Raw genomic sequence first — 26,368 nt, forward strand, 5'->3', positions numbered from 1 at the left:
ACTACAACAAGAGTCTAGATGGGGCTGCAAAACAAGGCTTAGACGAATTGAATAGATCAAGGTCTGGCAAGACAGGGTGACTGCACTCAGGGAAAAGGGGCAGCGAGGCTCCAGGTGGAGCGAGAGCGGACTGAATGGGTCATCAGTGCCGAGAAGAACTGAAATCTTCCCTGTCAGCCAGTGAGTTTTTAAATGGATCTATTTTATGCAGGAACAAATCCAAGTATAGTTGTGAGTCTGAGACTGGCAGGTGGGGAGGGTAAGTGGAGCTCGCAGTTGCCTTGAGAAGCAAAGGATCAGAGTCGGGGGTTTCTGACAACAAGTAACACACAGAAAACAAACGGTAACAAGTCCTTCAAACAACCCCTTGATAATTCCCTTTTGTAAGAATACAGATGGAAAACTATGTTTAATGGAGAACTGTACAGGAAAATAGACATATCTGTTCAGCTAAATTTCGCTTATACTGGGTAGAAATGTATAAATAGGCTTTCGGAATTTATGTATTAAATAACTGCATCTAGCACGTGGTGAACATTCAGTGCATTGTGACTGCATAGACATAAAATGGATTTTTGTACGTTAGAAGAAATTTGAAAAGGGTCTACTGGAAGCCAATAGATTTTTTTTTTCAAAGAAGTTTCAGTTGTTAGCTTGTTGCTGAACACTTTTACCCACTATATTCTATTTCCTCCTCTACTCCAGAAGTCATGGGTTTTGAAGGTTGGGTCAAAAGAAAATGGAACATGGAACAAAGTGTTACACCTAAAGATTCAGAAACCAAGAGATTCATAAATACTAACTCATTATGTTTTCCAGAGAGGAGTTAAATCTAATATTATCTTCAGCTTAAGTGAGTAAATGTGAACACTTTATACTTTTACCTTCTCTTCTGTTAAAAGCCAAAAATGGCTCAAAAGAAACTGTACAAAAGGAAGGGCACTCTTGATTTAGATTGTTGGTAACAATGATTTAGGCTGTAAACAATTCCTCGTGTAAAACTCAACCTGTATCCCTCCTGAGGCTTAAATATTTGTTAAAATTTATTAAAATAGGCATTAACTAATGTAAATAAAATTCTTACATAAATGTATACAGTAGATGTAAACTGGTTACATAATGATTTAAAATAGCTGTATTGGATAATTTGTTTACATATTTTTTCATTCTGCTGTAGTTTATACCCGTCTATTGTTTTTCCCATAAGTATACATAACTAGAGTCACAGTCAAAACTTGAATGGCCTGGGCCTATCGGAGCGTAAACTGCAGATGTCAACCCTAAATAGGAGAATTTCACTTCATTGTTTCTATTAGCGAGTGATTCCATAAAGTTAAGACTCACTTCTATATACAACTAACCATTCAAAATAACTTTAAAGATTTAACTGAGATTCTCTGATGGCAGGAGTCCTCAAATTTGTTTCAAAATATCACATGATGAAAAACCCAATATTTATGGAAGACATTGTTTAGGTTCAATCTGTTACCGTAGCTAATTCATTAAAAGACCCAGATTTAGTAGGGTGCAACTTAGGAAAGTGGTTTTTCTTCCAACCCTGCTCTCACACAACTATGAAATTTCCTCTCCTTGCCCCGGCAGTATCTCAGACAGAGATTAGTGCTTAATTCACTATCGCCCATAAGGATATTGTCAACTTCATGTCTCAGATGAGATGGCTGGTGTAATTTGATAATTTTGAAGTCTGAAATAAATGGAAGTTTCTCTTCTTTCAGGTCAAGTCCATTACTGAGAGTCCAGCAATGAGAATGAGAAAGAATATGCTTTTTCCTGCTTCTTCCATCACCACCTTTCCATGGCGACTCCCCCTGCCCCCCTTTCTTTTGCTTTTGACTTCTCCAGGGTAAGAATAATGAAGAGGGTAAATTCCTTCTAAATAGTTGTTACTATTGAAAGTTCTTCTTTATTTTTGAATTCTTAATGACAAGATGTATTCAAATGCTATGTCTCTCTTTGGGGCATATGGTATGTTCCTAAGAAGCATCCCCACACCTCAGATGTCTCCCCTGCTCCCTGAAGGGGGAGGTGCCTTGACATGGAGCCTACTACCCTTAGCTTCTGTTTTCTGCGTTCCACCTTTATCTTTCTGCTGGAGCTCCTTCTCACAGACAAGAGTTGTCCTGATGTGGGTCTTTTCAAGATGAATCAAGCTTAGCTAACTGTAAGGTGTGCACTTGTCCCACCGAATGTGGCAGTGTATCTTGTCCAACTGCTGACCCATTCTCCTTGTTTGGCTATCACAAACAGCCTCAGACCCATCCTGCATCCTGATCTCAGGTTCACCATGGTGAAAACTGAAACCACTACTTCCCCAAACTCAGGTTCTTCCCCAAACTCTCTTGCACACTGCCCAGATACCAGCTGGGGCAGCACGACTTGATTCTACAGTTCTACCAGCATGGGTGAGGTGAGAAGCCAGTCTCCCCTCCTGACAACCAACCAAATTCTACAAGTAGTTCTCTTGCCCTTCCTCTTTCATGGGGCTTGAGAGGGTTATATGCCCCCTCCTTTCTACTCTTCTCCTATAAAAGACTTTCAAAGAATTATCTTCATGTCTCTTAACATTTCTTGGTTCTTTTCACCCACTATCAACAGCTCTGTGGCTGCAGTACAGAGAAAACAAAGTCCAATTATATATATACACACACACATATATATATATATTTTTAGATGGAGTTTTGCTCTTGTCGCCCAGGTTGGAGTGCAATGGTGCTATCTCATCTCACTGCAACCTCTGCCTCCTGAGGCAGTGATTCTCCTGTCTTAGACTCCCGAGTAACTGGGATTACAGTCACCTGCCACCACGCTCAGCTAATTTTTGAATTTTTACTAGAGACCGGGTGAGTTTCTCCATGTTGGCCAGGCTGGTCTCAGGTGATCCTCCTGCCTCAGCCTCCCAAAGTGCTGGGATTACAGGTGTGAGCCACTGTGCCTGGCCCAATTCTATATTCTTTAACACTTCTTACATACTAAAATTTCATACCAATTTTTAATTGGTAAGAATACAAAACTGCTAAATGGTATTTAGGCAAAAGACCAGAGACATTGGTCTAATATTAAGTGTTGATGAGTAAGTCCTCAAGAATCTGGTATTAGAAAAACTAATACTTTATATTAGTTTTTCTAATATATAATAGATATAATGTAATATATCTAATAAATATCTAATATATAATAGATATAATGTAATAAATCTAATATATATCTAATATATAATAGATATAATGTAATAAATCTAATATATATCTAATATATAATAGATATAATAAATAATGATTTATTATTGAGTTTCATATCAATTGGGAATCTAGATTCATCCCATTGTTTAAACAGTGTGCTTTGTTTTTTTCTTAATAGTTATATGAAATACCTAAAGGAACTAAATAGAGCCAGATATTACACAGAAGATGAGACATTTCAAAATCATTGTTCTTTATAATCTTATCTCCAAAATTTCTATAGCAGACAATTACTGCAGTGGTCACTTTTCAATTCTAGCAGCTTTAAAAGCTGAACCACACTGAAAAAGCAGATGTTTGCACATTTAGACTCATCCTTAGATCTGTATAATGCAATTAAACCACGAATAAACAAAACATGATTTGTGCTTGTCAAAAATTGTAACTCCATCTCCACCACAGAACTAAAATTCATCAAAATTTATTTTATTATGTGGGAACAGCAATAGATTTAGTTGCCAGGTGCCATCTGCCCAGTGTCAAGGATCACTGTGAATTGGAATGCTTGCATTTGTTTGATCAATCAGCAGTACTTAAAAAAAAAAAATCCACAGCATCTTTTTAAAATTCCCCAGAAATTTCTTTTTTGCTTTATAAAAATTGACTATTGCATGGATTTTTATCTGCATTTCCAAGTAAAGCATGTTCATGGCAGCAAATATGGTAAATTATTTTTAAAAATTAAACTGCTAAACCTTAGAGATTTGTTATACTGTATCTTAACACAGAAAAAATTCACACACAATTATTATTACACTAAAAGTATTTAACCTTGTATATTGCACTTATAAGCATTTTCAGACACTATTAAATATTTTAAGGGGCTAAAAATTTTAAGAAATGCATAATACACTATATAGCTATGCTATAATTTATATGTTAATGAATATTAAAAGTAAGCCAATTTTCATCTAATATAAATTAAGATGCAATAAAATAACCAATTTTTAGCTCAATTTGCTGAATAATTCAGTCCTTTTATATTGGTTCATAGAGTTTACTATATTCTTTATAAATTTTGGATAATTTTTAATATCTTTGATTATTAACTTACATTGAGTACTAAAATCTGAATCACTGGAGCAAATACTATAAACTTATAAGAATCACACATTGCCAAATTGCTTTCCAGAAATTCCTTACCAATAAATATTCAAAATACATATAGAGTGAGTCATTGTAAATGTCTTTTGCCAGATTTATCAAAAATTACATCTACTGTTTTTCTTGATTGTGAGAATTCTGTATATTGGAAACTTTCCTGAAGATGTTTATGACAAATCATCTCAGATTTTCATTGGTTTTGTTTACATTACTTAGAAAACAATTTTATTTTCTTTCATTTTTGTAATAAGTCCTTCATTCTTGAAAGTGTGAACTATATTGTGAAATATAATGGAATGTCCATATCTTATGTATAATGTTCTGTTAGTTTTGACGAAGGCACAGCAAAGACATGCAACACTTCTGTCCCCACAGAAAGTTATCTTACTCCACTTTTCAGTCGTCCAGGTTCTCAGAACCACCACTGATCTGATTTCTAACACTGTTAGGTTAGTTTTGCTTATTCTCTACAAGGTTCTTGTGGACTGATACCAGCACATCATGACTTGATTCCATCTGTCACTTTCCTTTTTATTAATTTTTTGATGGCATTTTCTTGATGAGCAATAGTTTGAGTTTTGATGAAGTTCAACATTTCTTTTTATAGTTTGTGCTTCCGGTGTTTTATATAAGAAATCTTTATATATCTCTAAGTTGCATCCATCTTAAACTGATGTTTAACTGTGGTGTGCATAGGCGTTCAGGTTCATCATTTGACACAGATATCCAGTCATTCTAGAACAATTTATTTTCAGATGTTTTACTGTTCTCACTAAAATGACTAATACGCTTATGAAAAAGAGCATTGTCCTTGCTTTGGGAGGCTGAGGTGGGTGGATCATCTGAGGTCAAGAGTTTAAGACCAGCCTGGCCAACATGGTGAAACCCCGTCTCTACTAAAAATACAAAAATTTGACAGTTGTGATTGGGGGGCGGGGGGTGCCTGTAATCCCAGCTGCTCAGGAGGCTGAGGCAGGACAATCACTTGAACCCAGGAGGTGGAGGTTGCAGTGAACCGAGATCGTGCCACTGCACTCCAGCCTGGGCAACAGAGCAAGACTCTGACTCAAACAACAACAACAACAATCACTTATTTGTCCACATATGTGTGTGTGTCTATTTCTTCTGTCTATTCTGTTCCCTGGATCTCTGTGTAGCCTTTGTCCTAACTCTTATAACTTGTAGTAAGACCCATAATTAGGAAAGACACCTGTTTCAAGTTGGCTTTTCCTTTTCAAGATTATTTGGCTTGTGTTGGTCTTTTGCCTTCCAAATTCATCTAAAATTGACTTGTCAAGTTCTAGAAAAAAACATGTCTAGTTTACTGGGATTATGTTGGATTTACAGATCAATCTGTGAAGACTGATACCTTAATGACATTGAGTGTTCCAGTCATAAAAGTGGTTTACGATTCCATTTATCAAGACCTTTTAAAACTTCTCTCAGAAATATTTAGTTTCCAGTGTAGGGGCTTGGTGCATCCTTTGATAGTTTATCCCTCAGTATGTGATGGTTTTTCATGCGTTTGTAAAAGGTATTTTAATATTTAATTTTATAATAGTTAATTGCATTATATAAAATATAAGTTTATATTAAAAAATTTGAATACCAACTTGTTATCTTGCAACATCATTGAATTCATTTGTTAGCTGTAGTTACTTTCTGGTAGGATTTTAGGGTTTTCTGAGTACACAATCTAGATTATAATTTTTTGTAATTTTAGTTTATTTTCTTGTCATATTACATAGATAAAGACTTTTCAGCAAAATGTTGACTAGAAGTAATGAGAAAGGTATCTTTGTCTTATTCCCAACCTTAAGAGAAAAACATTCAGTACTCTACTCTCAAGAATGATCTTCACTGAGGGCTTTCCAATGATGTTCTTCATTTTGTTTCCTTTTGGTCCTAGGTTTTGTGGGCGTGTGTTTGAGAAAGAGTTTAGCTGTCACCCAGGCAGGAGTGCAGTGGTGTGATTGCAGCTCACTGCAACCTCTGCCTCTTGGGCTCAAGCAATTCTCCTGCCTGAGCCTCCAGAATAGCTGGGACTACAGGTGCATGTCACCACACCTGGCTAATTTTTGTATTGTTAGTAAAGATGGGTTTCACCATATTGGCCAGGCTCATCTCGAACTCCTGACCTCAAATTATGCACCCGCCTCAGCCTCTCAAAATGCTGAGATCACAGGGGCGAGGCACCATCGTGCCCGGCCTCTATTCCTTGGTTTCTAAGAGTTGATTTCATAAATGAATTTTGAATTTTATCAAATGCTTTTTACAGATGAATTATAATAATCATGTAATTTTTCACCCTTCATGGATTAACATAAGGAAATATTTTGATGGATTTCTGGGATTCTTTCATTATTGGGCTATGCCAACATTGGTCAGGGTGTATTATCTTTTTTGTATAATATTGGATTCAATTTCTTAATATTTTAAAAGCCATTTTAGGTTTAGGTTCATGAAAGATATTTGCCTGAAATTTCCTTTACTTGTATAAACTTGGTCTGGTTTCAGGTATCTGGGTTATAGTGATCTCATAAAATGAGTTGTGAAATGATCTCTCCTTTGTTTTCTGAATAGTTTTGCATAGCATTAGTATTATTTCTTATTTAAATGTCTGATATAATTTAACAATTATATGGAACTAAAGTTTATGTATTGGAAGTTGTAGAACAACACATTTTAAAAAAATGTTTATAGAGCTTTTTTGATTTCCTATTTCTCGAGTAAGATTGTGTAATTTGAAACCACTGAATTATATGAAATTAGATTATTTTAACTCAATCTAAGAAAAACTGCGTTTAAATAAAATAATTTATTCAAATTTGTTATTAAAGCTAGTGTCATATTATCTTGTTTTATTATGTGTGGCTCCTATTTCCTTTTTTATATTTTAATTATCTTCATCTAGTGAACTTTAGAGGTATAAATGACATGTTGCTTTATTTTCCAGAGCTTATAAGATACTATTTTGATTTTTCCATTATGGCAGATGGAAAATTTAGGGCATTTCTTCCTCCCCCAAATCCCCCCTCAAATTTCTTTAATATTTATTGTAGTATAATCTGGGATTTGGGAATAATATTGTTGCTATGAAGGTCTTAATCTGTGCTCAAAGAAAAATGTGGAGCTTTATACAATATATTAAAGTGAAAAGCTACAAATTAGTTATTGAAATATCTATCTCAAGAAATTTGAAAAATAACCAGCAATGAAGCCCAAAACTGTAGAGCAAGCGAATTATTAGTAATAGTCAATGAGAGCAAAAATGAATAGAATTAGACAATATATATACAAAGTCTGCCAGGGCTGTTATAGCAAAGTACCACAGACTGGGTGGCTTAAAGAAAGACAATTATTTTCTCACTGTTCTGGAGACTGGAAGTCCAAGATCAAGGTGCCAGCAGGGTTGATTTTTTTCTGAGGTGCCTCTCTTCAGCTTGTACTGGGCCATTTTCTTCCTATATCTTTATATGGTCTTCCCTCTGTGTCTACCTGTGTTCAAATTTCCTCCTCTTACAAGGATAACAGTCATATTGGATTAGGGCTCACCTATATATTCTCCTTCTGCCTCAATTACCTCTTTAATGGTATAATAAGTACTATCACATTCTGAGGTACCAGGGGTTAGGACTTCAACATACACATTTTGGGGGAAACAAAATTCAGCCCACAAAATACAGAAAAGAGGTTTAACACATACACAAGCGTCTAGTGATGCCGACTAAGAAAAGAAGTCACACATGACCAAAAGGAATGAATGCAAAGGATGCCACCATACTATAAAAAGATGTTAAAATGATAATGCAAAGATTACTAGGATGCAATTTTTGCCAGTAATTTTGAAATTTTTCAAGCAATGGGCAAATTCCTAAAATCAATGGTAGATTTTTTTTTAAAACTAATTATAATTGACAGTACGTTACCCCCAGTTTTCAGGCTTTCATGTATATAGGAGCATCACTGGAATTGTTAAAATAGAAATGTCTGGACTCCACCTCCTGATGTTTACGTTGTAGGTGTGGGTGAGCCCAAACTTCCCTTGTTTAATGTGCACCCGACATGAATGTGATGGGGATGTTCACACACATCCCAGAGAAACTGACCTTCCTGCCAGGCACTGTGCTGCCTGCTTTCCAACTCATATCTTATTTAGTCCTCACAACAATCCTCTGAAATTTGTCAACTTTTTCTGACAGGCTACATATTTGACTTTCTAGCTTCATACAATATTTTGTTTCAGTACAGCAGGAAAAAAATGGACAATCAAAACTTACGTATACCAAAAAATGAAATCCCAATATTATATGTTGAATTTATAAAGATTATATTTGTGTGTGTGTGTGTGTGTTAAATTGCATTAATTTTCTGTCAAAGGAGGACTCACTTAACCCATTTTTGTTGTTGTTCAAAGTTCAATCCCTGAGCCACCCTCACCTTTTCCTCTAGGCGGAACTGAAAGCTGGCAGAACTGATGGAGTCACAGGAGTTGGCAGAGGAAAAGTGGTTGTCTTACCTCGTTTCTATGCACCTGTATGCCAAAGAAGTTCCTTGTCTCTGCTTTCCTGTGCTGTGTCAGTTTCTGCTTCCAGATAATATCTGGGGTCCAGTCTGCATCTAAGGAAAAGTTGAGCACCCTCTCCATGCCACACTCAGTTTTGAGAAAATTCAGGCTCTTTCTTAAATCTCTCTGGCTTCCAATAACATTGTCTGCTAATTGTTCTATGCCTTTCATTAAACCCAATAGGGAAAATCACATTCTAGTCTTCTTTTGAAGAAACCTCCAATTTATACGAGATGTTATAAGCAAGTGTCACTACCCACTTGACCTCCCATGGAAAAAGGAAAGGCAAGGAAGTGATCTATTTCTTTTTTTTCCATAAAACTCTTCTTTTCCAAGCCACTCTTTTCATCTTGTTGCACATACCTGGGAGCAGTAATTCTGGATTCAGTATTCTCCCCCAAAAGCTTTTCCCCTTACATAGATGTGAATGCTTTCAAAATCCACATCTTTATTCTTACTGTGTGGAGGGGATATTCCCAGGGCGAAAGAACCAGGATTGGTCCTTTGGTGCTTCAAGATATTTCTTCATGCATACATCTCCTTTATAAACAGTACAGTTAGACACAGAAAAATGGATCATTTAGATTTGACATTGTGAGAAGAGAAGCACTACAAAACATCTTTTGCTTTCCTGAAGCATATATGGCAAAGTATAGGGAGAAATAAATATAGCTTTGACCTTTTTCTGGTGTAGTGTGTATTGAAGACCAAGTGAGAAAAGTGGTGGTTATAATTTGTATTTTTCAAAATTATACGTGGTGTCTATATAAATCAAATAATAGAAGTAAAATGGTACAACACAATGGTAGGCAAAATTGCTATGGTACATTCAAGACTTTGTGTTGCATCCATCAGTGTCATCTTATTTCTTCTAGAAGGGCTGCTTCCATAATCATTGCCTTTCAGCTTTCCCTGTAGATAATAACCTCTGTTGATTATATCAGCATTTGTAAATATGTGTTTCATGGAACACAAATCCCACAGGACATGAATACATGTTATGTGCAGAAGGAGGCACCTAGGTCACGTGAGTTTGGGAAATGCTGGGTTATACAAAGTTAAACATATTATAGGACTTCTCAACAGCTTTACTAATGTATATTGTAACTATCATGCAGGGCTGGTATTTGTTTCTTAGGGCTATCATAACAAAGTACCAACAATTGGTTGGCTTAAAATAACAGAAATATATCTCACAGTTCTGGAGGCTAGAAGTCTGTAATCAGAGTGCTGACAGGGCCAATCCTCTCTCTGGCTGCTCAACAGAAGGATCCTTTCTGGCTTTTTCTAGCTTCTGGTGTTCATGGACAATGCTTCATGTTCCTTGGCTTGTGGACGCGTCATCACTCCAGCCACATGACCATCTTCTTGTGCATCTTCACATCATCTTCCCTTGTCCATATCTGTCTCTGAGTCCAAACCTCCCTTCTTTATAGTGACATATTAGATGTCATTGGATTATGGCCAACCCTAATTACCTCATTTTAACTTGATTGCCTTTACAAAAAAACTATTTCCAAATAAATTCACATTCTAAGTTGTGGAGGGTTAGGACTTCAACATATCTTTTTGGAAGGGATACAACTGTCATATAGTATCAAGTTCAAGCGATTGATTCCCTCGCTTCAGGGAGCAGATCGTCATCATCGGCAGAGTAGTATTTTCAGGAACTCACTTTGGGCAAGGCTAGAGCATATGAGTGGCAATTTAGAAACTCAGACGTGGGTATGCTTGGGTGTTTTTCCTGGTGCAAGAGTTGGTTTTGCTCAATGTCATCCCACAGACAAAATTATTACCCTGGAAAACTCTTTTGTTTGGTTATAAAGAATGTCCATACAAGTGAATAAGGTTCACCCCAGATCATTCAGATATTGGGGGGAAATCTTCAAAATAGAGGTTTATTGTTGCCATTGTTTTGTCATTAACTGGGTATTTTCCACATAAGTAAGGTCCTGCTAATACTGGCTTTAATCATTGATGGACATTAAGAGTTTCAGACTTGCCTGATTGAGAAAGCTAATTTAGAGGAGTAAAAAATAATTATAAAAATAAAAGCGCAGGCTACTTTGATTAGAATTAATCTCACCTCTACCACAGTACTTTTGTTTTTATTTTGGCATATATTTTATTATACCTGAGATGGTAGATTGTATCATTTTTTGTATCAGCTTTTCACTTCCTTTCCATATGTCATATATTCTAACTCCTGTTGTGGCCTCATAGATGGGGTGTACTGTGCTTCTTGAGTTTGGACTTGGCAATAGGACTTGCCTTAGCTGGTGGAATGTTAGTGGACATGAAATATGCACAGGCTTAAATTGTGTTGCAAATCTGGGCATACTATCATGCGTTACTGTTGTCTTTTGTTTTGAGAAGTGTGCTTTAGGAAGTTGCAAGTGTAAGGAGATTGAGAAACATGAAATAGACGCTGGCATTGTCTGCAGCTTGGAGCCAATCTCAGCACAACCCAGTCTAACTCGGCCCAACTTGAGCCTTTTTACCTGTGCCTGAACAATGAAGATCTCATAGGTCTGTACTACTGAGATTTTTGTGGACCAACTATGCACTTTGCTGTGGCAGTGTCATCTGAAGTCAGAACACATTTACCTGTGTGTGTGTGTGATTGTGCGTGATTGTGCACGTGTGCATGTGAACTTGCATCCATGTCACTTTCCCTATAGCATGTGGGATTGTGGGTCGATATGAAAACAGCTGACAGCAGTAGATAAAGATGATTACAGCAAAGAATTTAATCAATAACCACTTTTATCTCAGCAACACACATTATCTTTCACCTTTAAAAATTATTTGCATAAATGTCTCTTAGCTAGTCTTAGGGTAAATAAGACCCGGCTGTCTGAAGAGGCAGGAAAACACGAGAGAGGAGAAGTAGCAATTTTGAATGTCAAAAAATGCTGTGGTAAAGACTAAGTGGTGTGACTTTTATTTAATGATAGAATATGCAAGATCACCACAAACCACATTAATGTATTTAATTACAGCAATTCTGCACACATGCATATCTTAGCTCTTAGGGAAAAAAGTTCAAACTAATCCAAGCACATTACTGGCAAAATAATAAAATCATGTTTCTGATGAAGATTAAGTTATATAATTTAATAGTAAAATATCTTAAAAAACTATCATGACAATTCTTTAATAAAAGATTATTCAATCTATCTATATATATATTAGTGACTTCAACCATGTTATAAGGAAGTTAATGATTTTATTTTAAAAGGTGTTATGCTTGAAGAGTCTAGAAGAGTGACTGAGAGTCAGTGAAATGACAGCTTTAAAAGTCAACGTTATTTTTAAAGATTTTAGTGAGCTAAAATGCTTTCCCTACACATTTAAGTAAAATGAGTGAGTATATTGTCTAAGGAATAGGTATCTACTCCAAGGCCTGGGTGGGAGGGTTCAAGTTGATGGATGAGATATCTTAGTCTTGACCATGAGTTTTATAAGTTGTAATTTTTTTTTTAAAATTTATTTATTATTATTGTACTTTAAGTTGTAGGGTACATGTGCATAACGTGCAGGTTTGTTACATATGTATACTTGTGCCATGTTGGTGTGCTGCACCCATCAACTCATCATTTACATCAGGTATATAACTCCCAATGCAATCCCTCCCCCCTCCCCCCTCCCCATGATAGGCCCCTGTGTGTGATGTTCCCCTTCCTGAGTCCAAGTGATCTCATTGTTCAGTTCCCACCTGTGAGTGAGAACATGCGGTGTTTGGTTTTCTGTTCTTGTGATAGTTTGCTAAGAATGATGGTTTCCAGCTGCATCCATGTCCCTACAAAGGACGCAAACTCATCCTTTTTGATGGCTGCATAGTATTCCATGGTGTATATATGCCACATTTTCTTAATCCAATCTGTCTCTGATGGACATTTGGGTTGATTCCAAGTCTTTGCTATTGTGAATAGTGCTGCAATAAACATACGTGTGCATGTGTCTTTATAGCAGCATAATTTATAATCCTTTGGGTATATACCCAGTAATGGGATGGCTGGGTCATATGGTACATCTAGTTCTAGATCCTTGAGGAATCGCCATACTGTTTTCCATAATGGTTGAACTAGTTTACAATCCCACCAACAGTGTAAAAGTGTTCCTATTTCTCCACATCCTCTCCAGCACCTGTTGTTTCCTGACTTTTTAATGATCGCCATTCTAACTGGTGTGAGATGGTATCTCATTGTGCTTTTGATTTGCATTTCTCTGATGGCCAGTGATGATGAGCATTTTTTCATGTGTCTGTTGGCTGTATGAATGTCTTCTTTTCAGAAGTGTCTGTTCATATCCTTTGCCCACTTTTTGATGGGGTTGTTTGTTTTTTTCTTGTAAATTTGATTGAGTTCTTTGTAGGTTCTGGATATTAGCCCTTTGTCAGATGAGTAGATGGCAAAAATTTTCCCCCATTCTGTAGGTTTCCTGTTCACTCTGATGGTAGTTTCTTTTGCTGTGCAGAAGCTCTTTAATTTAATGAGATCCCATTTGTCAATTTTGGCTTTTGCTGCCGTTGCTTTTGGTGCTTTAGACATGAAGTCTTTGCCCATGCCTATGTCCTGAATGGTACTACCTAGGTTTTCCTCTAAGATTTTTATGGTATTAGGTCTAACATTTAAGTCTCTAATCCATCTTGAATTAATTTTCGTATAAGGAGTAAGGAAAGGATCCAGTTTCAGCTTTCTACTTATGGCTAGCCAATTTTCCCAGCACCATTTATTAAATAGGGAATCCTTTCCCCATTTCTTGTTTCTCTCAGGTTTGTCAAAGATCAGATGGCTGTAGATGTGTGGTATTATTTCTGAGGACTCTGTTCTGTTCCATTGGTCTATATCTCTGTTTTGGTACCAGTACCATGCTGTTTTGGTTACTGTAGCCTTGTAGTATAGTTTGAAGTCAGGTAGCGTGATGCCTCCAGCTTTGTTCTTTTGACTTAGGATTGTCTTGGAGATGCGGGCTCTTTTTTGGTTCCATATGAACTTTAAAGCAGTTTTTTCCAATTCTGTGAAGAAACTCATTGGTAGCTTGATGGGGATGGCATTGAATCTATAAATTACCTTGGGCAGTATGGCCATTTTCACGATATTGATTCTTCCTATCCATGAGCATGGTATGTTCTTCCATTTGTTTGTGTCCTCTTTGATTTCACTGAGCAGTGGTTTGTAGTTCTCCTTGAAGAGGTCCTTTACATCCCTTGTAAGTTGGATTCCTAGGTATTTTATTCTCTCTGAAGCAATTGTGAATGGAAGTTCATTCCTGATTTGGCTCTCTGTTTGTCTGTTACTGGTGTATAAGAATGCTTGTGATTTTTGCACATTAATTTTGTATCCTGAGACTTTGCTGAAGTTGCTTATCAGCTTAAGGAGATTTTGGGCTGAGACAATGGGGTTTTCTAAATATACAATCATGTCATCTGCAAACAGGGACAGTTTGACTTCTTTTCCTAACTGAATACCCTTGATTTCTTTCTCTTGCCTAATTGCCCTAGCCAGAACTTCCAACACTATGTTGAATAGGAGTGGTGAGAGAGGGCATCCCTGTCTTGTGCCAGTTTTCAAAGGGAATTTTTCCAGTTTTTACCCATTCAGTATGATATTGGCTGTGGGTTTGTCATAAATAGCTCTTATTATTTTGAGGTACGTTCCATCAATACCGAATTTATTGAGCGTTTTTAGCATGAAGGGCTGTTGAATTTTGTCAAAAGCCTTTTCTGCATCTATTGAGATAATCATGTGGTTCTTGTCTTTGGTTCTGTTTATATGCTGGATTATGTTTATTGATTTGCGAATGTTGAACCAGCCTTGCATCCCAGGGATGAAGCCCACTTGATCATGGTGGATAAGCTTTTTGATGTGTTGCTGAATCCGGTTTGCCAGTATTTTATTGAGGATTTTTGCATCGATGTTCATCAGGGATATTGGTCTAAAATTCTCTTTTTTTGTTGTGTCTCTGCCAGGCTTTGGTATCAGGATGATGTTGGCCTCATAAAATGAGTTAGGGAGGATTCCCTCTTTTTCTATTGATTGGAAGAGTTTCAGAAGGAATGGTACCAGCTCCTCCTTGTACCTCTGGTAGAATTCAGCTGTGAATCCATCTGGTCCTGGACTTTTTTTGGTTGGTAGGCTATTCATTATTGCCTCAATTTCAGAGCCTGCTATTGGTCTATTCAGGGATTCAACTTCTTCCTGGTTTAGTCTTGGAAGAGTGTAAGTGTCCAGGAAATTATCCATTTCTTCTAGATTTTCCAGTTTATTTGCGTAGAGGTGTTTATAGTATTCTCTGATGGTAGTTTGTATTTCTGTGGGGTCGGTGGTGATATCCCCTTTATCATTTTTAATTGCGTCGATTTGATTCTTCTCTCTTTTATTAGTCTTGCTAGTGGTCTGTCAATTTTGTTGATCTTTTCAAAAAACCAACTTCTGGATTCATTGATTTTTTGGAGAGTTTTTTGTGTCTCTATCTCCTTCAGTTCTGCTCTGATCTTAGTTATTTCTAGTCTTCTGCTAGCTTTCGAATGTGTTTGCTCTTGCTTCTCTAGTTCTTTTAATTGTGATGTTAGAGTGTCAACTTTAGATCTTTCCTGCTTTCTCTTGTGGGCATTTAGTGCTATAAATTTCCCTCTACACACTGCTTTAAATGTGTCCCAGAGATTCTGGTATGTTGTATCTTTGTTCTCATTGGTTTCAAAGAACATCTTTATTTCTGCCTTCATTTCGTTATGTACCCAGTAGTCATTCAGGAGCAGGTTGTTCAGTTTCCATGTAGTTGAGCGGTTTTGATTGAGTTTCTTAGTCCTGAGTTCTAGTTTGATTGCACTGTGGTCTGAGAGACAGTTTGTTATAATTTCTGTTCTTGTACATTTGCTGAGGAGTGCTTTACTTCCAATTATGTGGTCGATTTTGGAGTAAGTACGATGTGGTGCTGAGAAGAATGTATATTCTGTTGATTTGGGGTGGAGAGTTCTATAGATGTCTATTAGGTCTGCTTGCTGCAGAGATGAGTTCAATTCCTGGATATCCTTGTTAACTTTCTGTCTCGTTGATCTGTCTAATGTTGACAGTGGAGTGTTGAAGTCTCCCATTATTATTGTATGGGAGTCTAAGTCTCTTTGTAAGTCTCTAAGGACTTGCTTTATGAATCTGGGTTGCTCCTGTATTGGGTGCATATATATTTAGGATAGTTAGCTCTTCCTGTTGAATTGATCCCTTTACCATTATGTAATGGCCTTCTTTGTCTCTTTTGATCTTTGATGGTTTAAAGTCTGTTTTATCAGAGACTAGTATTGCAACCCCTGCTTTTTTTTGTTCTCCATTTGCTTGGTAAATCTTCCTCCATCCCTTTATTTTGAGCCTATGTATGTCTCTGCGTGTGAGATGGGTCTCCTGAATACAGCAGACTGATGGGTCTTGACTCTTTATCCAGTTTGCCAGTCTGTGTCTTTTAATTGGAGCATTTAGTCCATTTACATTTAAGGTTAAGATTGTTATGTGTGAACTTGATCCTGCCATTATGATATTCACTGGTTATTTTGCTCGTTAGTTGATGCAGTTTCTTCCTAGCCTCGATGGTCTTTACATTTTGGCATGTTTTTGCAATGGCTGGTACCGGTTGTTCCTTTCCATGTTTAGTGCTTCCTTCAGGGTCTCTTGTAAGGCAGGCCTAGTGGTGACAAAATCTCTAAGCATTTGCTTATCTGTAAAGGATTTTATTTCTCCTTCACTTATGAAACTTAGTTTGGCTGGATATGAAATTCTGGGTTTAAAATTCTTTTCTTTAAGAATGTTGAATATTGGCCCCCACTCTCTTCTGGCTTGGAGAGTTTCTGCCGAGAGATCTGCTGTTAGTCTGATGGGCTTCCCTTTGTGGGTAACCCGACCTTTCTCTCTGGCTGCCCTTAAGATTTTTTCCTTCATTTCAACTTTGGTGAATCTGGCCATTATGTGTCTTGGAGTTGCTCTTCTCGAGGAGTATCTTTGTGGCATTCTCTCTATTTCCTGGATTTGAATGTTGGCCTGCCCTACTAGGTTGGGGAAGTTCTCCTGGATGATATCCTGAAGAGTGTTTTCCAACTGGTTCCATTTTCCCCCTCACTTTCAGGCACCCCAATCAGACGTAGATTTGGTCTTTTTACATAATCCCATACTTCTTGCAGGCTTTGTTCATTTCTTTTTCTTCTTTTTTCTTTTGGTTTCTCTTCTCGCTTCATTTCATTCATTTGATCCTCAATCGCAGATACTCTTTCTTCCAGTTGATCGAGTCGGTTACTGAAGCTTGTGCATTTGTCACGTATTTCTCGTGTCATGGTTTTCATCTCTTTCATTTCGTTTATGACCTTCTCTGCATTAATTACTCTAGCCATCAATTCTTCCACTTTTTTTTCAAGATTTTTAGTTTCTTTGCGCTGGGTACGTAATTCCTCCTTTAGCTCTGAGAAATTTGATGGACTGAAGCCTTCTTCTCTCATTTCGTCAAAGTCATTCTCCGTCCAGCTTTGATCCATTGCTGGCGATGAGCTGCGCTCCTTTGCCGGGGGAGATGTGCTCTTATTTTTTGAATTTCCAGCTTTTCTGCCCTGCTTTTCCCCCATCTTTGTGGTTTTATCTGCCTCTGGTCTTTGATGATGGTGATGTACTGATGGGGTTTTGGTGTAGGTGTCCTTCCTGTTTGATAGTTTTCCTTCTAACAGTCAGGACCCTCAGCTGTAGGTCTGTTGGAGATTGCTTGAGGTCCACTCCAGACCCTGTTTGCCTGGGTATCAGCAGCAGAGGCTGCAGAAGATAGAATATTTCTGAACAGTGAGTGTACCTGTCTGATTCTTGCTTTGGAAGCTTCCTCTCAGGGGTGTACTCCACCCTGTGAGGTGTGGGGTGTCAGACTGCCCCTAGTGGGGGATGTCTCCCAGTTAGGCTACTCAGGGGTCAGGGACCCACTTGAGCAGGGAGTCTGTCCCTTCTCAGATCTCAACCTCCGTGTTGGGAGATCCACTGCTGTCAGACAGAGTCGTTTGCGTCTGCAGAGGTTTCGGCTGTGTTTGTTATTGCCCTGTCCCCAGAGGTGGAGTCTACAGAGACAGGCAGGTTTCCTTGAGCTGCTGTGAGCTCCACCCAGTTCGAGCTTCCCAGCAGCTTTGTTTACCTACTTAAGCCTCAGCAATGGCGGGCGCCCCTCCCCCAGCCTCGCTGCTGCCTTGCCGGTAGATCACAGACTGCTGTGCTAGCAATGAGGGAGGCTCCGTGGGTGTGGGACCCTACCGGCCAGGTGTGGGATATGATCTCCTGGTGTGCCTGTTTGCTTAAAGCGCAGTATTGGGGTGGGAGTTACCCGATTTTCCAGGTGTTGTGTGTCTCAGTTCCCCTGGCTAGGAAAAGGGACTCCCTTCCCCCTTGCGCTTCCCAGGTGAGGCAATGCCTCGCCCTGCTTCAGCTCTCGCTGGTCGGGCTGCAGCAGCTGACCAGCACCAATCGTCTGGCACTCCCCAGTGAGATGAACCCAGTACCTCAGTTGAAAATGCAGAAATCACTGGTCTTCTGTGTCGCTGGCGCTGGGAGTTGGAGACTGGAGCTGTTCCTATTCGGCCATCTTGCTCCGCCCTCTAAGTTGTAATTTATTGAGAGAGCATTCTAAATTGGAATTATCGTAAGTGTGTGGGAAGCCTATTGATTAGAAAGTGAGAAAATTGGGGTATATACCTAAGAAATTGTGCCAATCTCCGTATGTATAGTTTTCTGTGTGTACACACTAGATGATTGAGCTAGCAAGAGTAGAGTCTGAAATCTTGATATTGCCTCAATGTTTATTCCTTTTATTATTCTCCTAAAGTGTTAATGCCAATTTTAAAGAGTTCTAGCTGGCTCTGAATAGGCAAGAGGAACAGAGGAAAGGTATTATCATCAAAACTTACGGAAGCTCTTTAAAAAAGGGGGGGTGCAGACTTGACGAACCCTGAGCAATGGCTGTATCCATGGCCTTGGCAGTCAAATAAGGAACTTCCTCCAAGGGGAAGGAATTACCCTTTTCCAGCTAAATAATTACTCATAGATTTGTCGACTATATTTTTAAAGCACATATATCCTTTTGAAGTTAGGATTATTAAACATAATTTAAGAAAAGCATTTATAGCATTGGTGATATAATTTCAGTTCCACTGTAAAGTATATGCAGGAATTATTTTTTCTCTTCTTTATTTTGACTGTGTGTGTTTTAAAGAAACCTGCTTTTGATGTAGCTTTGGCATTTTATTCTGTTTGTCCTATTAAAATAACCCTGTATTAAAATTTCTTTATATTCTAGACAAATTACTTTGACCTTATCAAATTAGAAATAAAATTATGAGAAACCAAAGAAGTACATTATACATTTGGATGGAAACCATATATCTCTCCAGGTCTTCAAAGTAAAAAGCATACAGTCCATGCTGCAAAAGACACGTAGTATTTCTATTGATAAGCTTAATTTATTCACTTTTATCATATTTCCTCTATGTAGTACTTGACAAATTTTTATCAGAAGGTGGTTTTTCCTTTTCTTAAACTGTGAATGAAGAGCATCCATTTTAAGCAGCATGATTATGGAGCCTCTGTGCTTAGCACTACTCTCAGAAAACAAATCGGAGACGAAATTTGAGAGAGTGTGGGAGAGGAACTGGAATATAAACCTGAAGCTAAAGAGCTACAGAAATGATTTTGTGACTTTCGAAAAACTCAAATGGAAGCAATGCTTGGTACTTATATATGCTCATGAACAATTAGCAGAAAAAAACTATTTTCATTTTAGCAACAAATAAAAAATAGTGCTACAATGGGCCATGAGCTAGCAATGGTTGTTGACAGTATTATTATTAGTAATAATGAGATTATAATCATCATGTGCTATCATGTGCTCTTTTACCTAAAATATCTAGTTTATAACTCATAGATAATTCGAGAATTTTTCTTTTTTCTTTGAGATATGGCCTCACTCTGTCACCCAGGCTGGACTACAGTGGCCCAATCTTGGCTCACTGCAACCTCCGCCTTCCAGGCTCAAGTGATCCTTCCACCTCAGCCTCCCGAATAGCTGGAACTACAGGCACACGCCACATGGCCTGCTAATTTTTGTATTTTCTGTAGAGCGAGGGTTTCACCATGTTGCCCAAGCTGGTCTTGAACTTCTCAGCTCAAGCAATCCACCCTCCACTGCTTCCTAAAGTGCTGGGATTACAGGTGTGAGCCATTGTGCCTGGCCCAGAATCTCTTAATAGTGTCAAATTTCCTCAATATCCTTCAACGTTTCAAAAAACCTATCAAAACTTAGCAACACTAAAAAGTTTCTATTTTTACACTATTCGATCATCTGGTGGTGGTAATATTTTTAAAAATGACCTCACAATGAATATTGACAGACTGAACAATATTACTTCAATTCTGTTATTTAGAGTTGCTAGTCATGAACATGCAGTATAAATCGTTATGAGACATTAGAAACTCTTGTTAAACTAGAGAACGGTATAGTAAGTAAACACCATTAGAAACAAACACCTCAGTTTTGTCAAACCCTGAGATTTTACTCACTGTACTTTCTTCCTTGTGATATTAGCCAAATGTCCTAAAAGCTACTGATAACCTGATAAGCCAAATCTGTTAATATAGACTCTAAATCTATAACAAGTCTCAAGAAACTGGAGGGATGCTAGCCATTCAAAAGCCTTCTGTAGAACAAGTTAATCTATTAGTTATTTATTGGGATAAAAGGCAAGGTTACAGATAAGAAGTTGGGAGACCTGGGTTGTACCTTAGCATTTTCTCCAGTTGTTACACCAGTGTGGAAAAGTTCCTTAATAACTTGAACTGTTCAGTTTATTTTAATATTTCATATTTATATATTTCTGAGATAGGATCTTACTCTGTTGTCCAGGCTGGAGTGCAGTGGTGTGATGTTGGCTCACTGCAACCTCCTCCTCCCAGGTTCAAGCAATTCTCGTGCTCCAGCCTTCCGAGCAACTGGGACTACAGGCACGAGCCACCACACCCAGTTAATTTTTGTATTTTTAGCAGATGAGGTTTTACCACGTTGCCCAGACTGGTCTCGAACTCCTGGTCTCAAGTGATGGGTCACCCTTGGGCTCCCAAAATGCAGGGATTACAGGTGTGTGCCACTGCACTCGGCCTCTTTGATTTAAAAAATATGATTGGTCTGAAACATTTCTGAGCTCCTTTCCAGTTTCAAAGTTCTACAATTACAAGAGTATTCTGAAGTGATGGAAGGCAATCTCACACCTACCATTCTGTTCCCGCTGCACTCCTGCTGCCAGAAGGTCGGGCTCCCCAAGGCTGATGTCATTGAGCCTGGTCCCCAGACACTCCATGCAGAGGTGCTTGCACCACTCCTCGGCCTCCAGCTCTGAAAGTAACCACAACATCACCAGTCAAGCAATGCTCCCTAGGAATGATGGAAGAAGAATGTGCCCTTAACCATTTTCCCAGGTAACTGGCAAGAGTTAAGAACCTGCCTTTAAAAAACAGCAAAAAACTGTATTTAGGAAGTGAAAATAAGTCTCAAAAATTATTTCCCACTCTTTGACATTATATTTTTAAGTGGTTTATCTTATTTGTAGGACTTTACCTTATTTACAAATAATAGTCTGAGAATATTTGTTTCCTATATAGCATAGTTCAGATTGATTTTATTTGGGGAGGAAAATTAAAATAATAAATTAGCCAGGTTTAGTTACCTGGCTAACTCATATATACTACAAACCATCATGCTTTACATTATATATATATATACACACACACACACACACACATGCACACACACACACATAATATATACACATATATATACTTCAAAACATGCTTTACATGTAAATACATTTAATTTTATGTCAATGTAAAATAAGTAAATATAAAATAAAAAATATATAAGTGAATAGTTGAAACAATATCAGGATAGATTAAACAAATGAACGTTTTCCTGAAAGTGACTTAGATTTGAGTTTGAAGATCTGATCCCCAAGTCATTCTGAATTGTAATGGATCATAAATTAGCTCTAGAATGTGATTTTTCTCTGTAAATGATACAAATTAGGCTATTATTTTTTTTAAAACATTGGGGTAGAATCTTAAAAGTATGTCTTCTCTTTGGGAAATTCCAATTACCTAAGACGTTGATTTGATCATTGCTTTTTTGTTTTTGTTTTTAACTATGATTACTTCCCAATTTCTTTATAATCACATTTTCCTCTTGCTTAAAACATTATAATGTTATATCAACACAAAATCCTGTCATATCTAAAGTTTTCACAGGCTTTCATAAACGTAAATGAATTTGACTTTGGTGTAAGCCCTGTGTGAGTGAGGTAGCCAAGGGTTAGGGTCATACCTGTGCCTCAAATCATTGGTCAGCACCAAAACAGAATTGGAAATCAGCCAAGTCTCCCAGCTATTTTACTATGCAGAAATTTGAAAAGGGATCTCAGGTTTAATATTTTAGGCCAAGCTCCAATATCACTGTACAGAAATTGGATAAGAACTTTCCACTGACATCTGCCCAGAGAAGTTTCTGACTTTTCCATACAGCATAAATCTGTACTAGAACAGTTTAATATGGATTCTCTGTAAATCTCTTGTTGCTCTCTGTGGATGACACCTCACCCTTTGCCTTGGAATTTTAAACTCCCCATAAAAAGCTATCTGTGACAGATTTTCTTGACTTTAGGGATCTGAATACCAAAACTAGGCTCTCCTTGACGGTCAACACCATCAAATTGGGGTAATGTTTTCTTTCTGAGCTTAGTCATGCTGCCTTTGCAGCAAAAATAAGTTGCATCAATGAGATGTGAAGACACATTTGTCATTTATTTTTAGTTTTTCCAAGACCATGACGTACTTTTAAAAATAAAGAAAAAAGGACATGCAGTTCCCCATGGGATCCTATTCTAATAAAAACAATAGTTCCAACGTTCCCATCATGAAAAGCATGTTTTTAATCTATGAAAGCACAGTTTGCATGTAGGAAGGACCATCCCCTCACTGGTGTAAGGCACACTATCAAACCATGTCAAGGATCAGGAAATTTTCAAGAGGGCCTGGCTCCCTCACTTGGGTAGAGTCAGAGGCCTGGGATATAGCTGCTCAGGCATTTCCTTAGGAACCCAGAAAATAATCCTTTCTAACCACAAGGCTGCCAATATAATAAATGCACCATTTGCTGAGGCGATGGCTTACTAAAAATAACAAAAACAAAAACCAAAAAAAACAAACCTTTTTTCTTCTAGGAAGCAAATGCCAGATTTCAAAGAAAAATTTTATAGGAGCAACAAAAGCATATATTGAATGTGATTTTATTAGATACATAAGTATTTATAAAATGTATAAAAGATTTAAAAGATTTTCTAGCAATCAACGAAAATATTTTACGTTAAACCAATTTACATGCTATGTATCAAGAAATGTTTGAAATTTCTGTCAAGAGAGGCACTATGATTATTGTTTTTCTTAAAAATTTTTACTGTTTTAAATTTTTCACAAGACTCCACCATGTAAAAATAATGTAAAGTCACATGCAATTAAAATCTTTCCTACATTATTGTATGTAACAGTATTTCCACTTCTCTACAGATGAAGATGAAAATATCTAATGTGCTATTTGGGGGTAAAAATTAGGTGCCAAAGCACCTTGGTGCCAATGTTCTCCTTAAGCAGTCAGTCAGTGCATGCCCAGACGTTTAAGAAATATATAATTCACTCCTCCTTTGTGTTAAGCCTTTTGTCCTAGGGTTTAACGAGACAAAGAAAGCAATCATACAGTAAAAGGCTTCTATGAAATTGGAGTGGACTCTTTCAAGCAGAACTAAATGCAGAATTTCTGTTAGAGCTGGAACAAAGAAGTCTCCCAGCAGAGCAATGAGAGGTATTCATGGGCTCCTACCAGCAGATAAAGACGTGTTTCGCAGACGGGGCTTCAGCATTTTAGTAGTGTAGTAGCATATAAGACTGGGAATAGCAAGAATAACAAAAGTAGAGTACATACTGTCGCACTAAAGACTGAACTGTGAACTATTTCAAAGAGAGGAAGAGAGATTCTTACAATTCAGGGCTCATTCCTTTATCAAATATATTGTGAACTCTCTTTACGCCAGGCACTGCGCTAGGAGGTTTTATGAAAAACACACCATTTCTGCTTTCAATAATCAGAGTCTAGTGGGATGGGCAGGTGGGTTTAGTATATGGTGCTCTGGAAGGCTGTTAGCCTAGCTAGGTAGAAACTGAGGAACTATGCCAAAGGCTCAGCAGAGTTGAAAGTATCAGGGCAAGCAGAGAGAAATGATGATGTGTGTGTTAGTGAGCAAGTGTGAGTGTATATCTGTGTGAGTATGTGGGTGTGTGTGTGTATAGCAGTGTGTAATGTGTAGGTGTGTGTTCACACAGCAGTTTTGATGCGTGAGTGTGCATATGTACTCATGTTTGTGAGTGTATGAGTGTGCGTTGGAGGAGTCTGGGAAGAGTGAGGAAGTTGCCTGAGGCAGAGAGGGAAAGACATTTGCAGGGTAGCAAGAGTGACATCCCGTAACAGCTGGGGACAGCTCTGAGTTCATGTAGAAAAATGTGAGAAATGGTATTAGTTCATTCTCTTCATGATTTTCTAGTATTTGGCTCAATTAGATCAGGCCTAAAACTTCACTCATAAATATTAACCTTTGTACTCTGTATACTTGGAACTAACAGTTTTGCTGCAGATAAGCTGAATTTCGTTGACTTTTAGACAAAGCTTTGGTTTTATAAATCTGTTTTTGATAGTCACCACCTTTCAAATATTACAACTGTGCTTTTTAATTCTTTCTTAGGCAAGCTCTATGTATTGAAGTCTTTTAATCTTTTATTGCATGTTAATTTTTTATCACTATTTAATTGGTGTTTTTCCCTAAATTATCTTTCACCTTTCATTTTTATATTTTTTTACAGAACTGAGATTCAATACAAATGTAATAATCTGAACCCACCCACTGCATTTTAAAATGTTTATTTTCCCATAGACTGAGTGCCTTTTGTAATTTGCTTTATCTTTCAAACTTTTTAGTCTACGCATAATGTGTAACTAATTAAATTTCATTATGGGAGAATAAAGACATTAAAGTGTTCTATAAAGTTTTCTATTTTTCTCTTCATGATGAAGTGCTTTTTCATTAAGACGCCTTTTTCAGATAGCTTGCAGCTATGTTCAAATTTTTAATTGAGTAAATAACTTTTTCTCTGGACTAGAAACACATAATGTTTTCATTATGTAGAGGATTAGTTAAATGAATAAATTTGGTAATTTCCAAAAGGAAAATTGAAAGGCATTTGGGAATTCTAAGACAAATGGAGACTAGAGATTAAATTAAACGGTGAATTATGTGACAAATGGGTTGATTGATGAGAAAATGATGGGAGTCCAAAACCAATTCAGTCAGACTGGCTCCTCCCTGTGTTTCAGCGTCTTGCCATTTCTCCACAGAATTCTGGGGAAAGTATGGTGTCTTACAATACAGTGACATGTATTGTAAGTGACATGTATTGACATGATGCAGTGCTATTTTTAATTCTGATTCAAAGGAATCAGAAAAGAGGTATTTAAATAGAAGGCCTTTAATAAATGCCTATTGACTAAATAATTAGATTCAAGCTTTATTGCTTTCACTAAATTTAGTCCTTAACATAATGACATTAAAGTTAAATGATCCAAAATGAGCTGTATTTGACAACAGAGTGAAAAAGTTTTCATCATATATATACAGAAAACATGCCATCAGCTCAAAATTACACAGCAGAATTAAAAATAGCACTGCATCACTTTCATGTTATTTTATTCGAAGATGCAAGTAAGACTTTTTTGTGTTAGAATAATAAATCATTGTATCTAGTTCCCACTGGAGTTAGCTTTTATTAATAATCTTTGGAAAATGTAGACAAAATAATCCTGTTTTGTCTTCAGCATAAGCACAAATTCTTCTATCTAATTATGTTCTGTGCAGATTTGCTATGATTTGATGATAAAGGTTGTTTTCATATTTATTAACATCTTAAATACATGCTTTGCCATAAAGTGAAGAAAAATGTTTCCCTTAGAGCATTTTGCTTGGAGAATATAACACTCTCCCTTATTGTCATTTAAAATTTTTGGAACTATTAAAACATAAGACATTTTGGCGATGCTTTCATTCTTAAACTGGCGTGACTTTCTACTTAGCTGGCCTTGCTGATGTTCTATGGACTTTTGCTTCCCCACGCCCCCCCTTTCTTTTTTTAATAGTAGGAAGACAAGAAACCAGTTAAAACCTAAACACCGCCGGGCATGGTGGCTCATGCCTATAATCCCAGCATTTTGGGAGGCCGAGGCGGGCGGATCACTTGAGATCAGGAGTTTGAGACCAGCCCGGCCAACATGGCGAAACCCATCTCTA

The 26,368-nt window shown here is 37.4% G+C and overlaps 1 protein-coding gene across 2 annotated transcripts in view; it reads right to left on the reverse strand.

Moving 5' to 3' along the window:
• DOK6 (docking protein 6) overlaps window positions 1-26,368 on the reverse strand; it is a 436,008-nt gene that overhangs the window by 146,789 nt on the left and 262,851 nt on the right. For both annotated transcript variants that reach the window (XM_005586482.5, XM_074022240.1), the window contains exon 4: window positions 21,208-21,327. In XM_005586482.5, the coding sequence (XP_005586539.1) occupies window positions 21,208-21,327 (120 nt within the window). The remainder of the gene's footprint in view (window positions 1-21,207; window positions 21,328-26,368) is intronic.

The sequence above is a fragment of the Macaca fascicularis genome, chromosome 18, assembly GCF_037993035.2.
Source record: "Macaca fascicularis isolate 582-1 chromosome 18, T2T-MFA8v1.1".
NCBI classification, from domain to species: domain Eukaryota; kingdom Metazoa; phylum Chordata; class Mammalia; order Primates; family Cercopithecidae; genus Macaca; species Macaca fascicularis.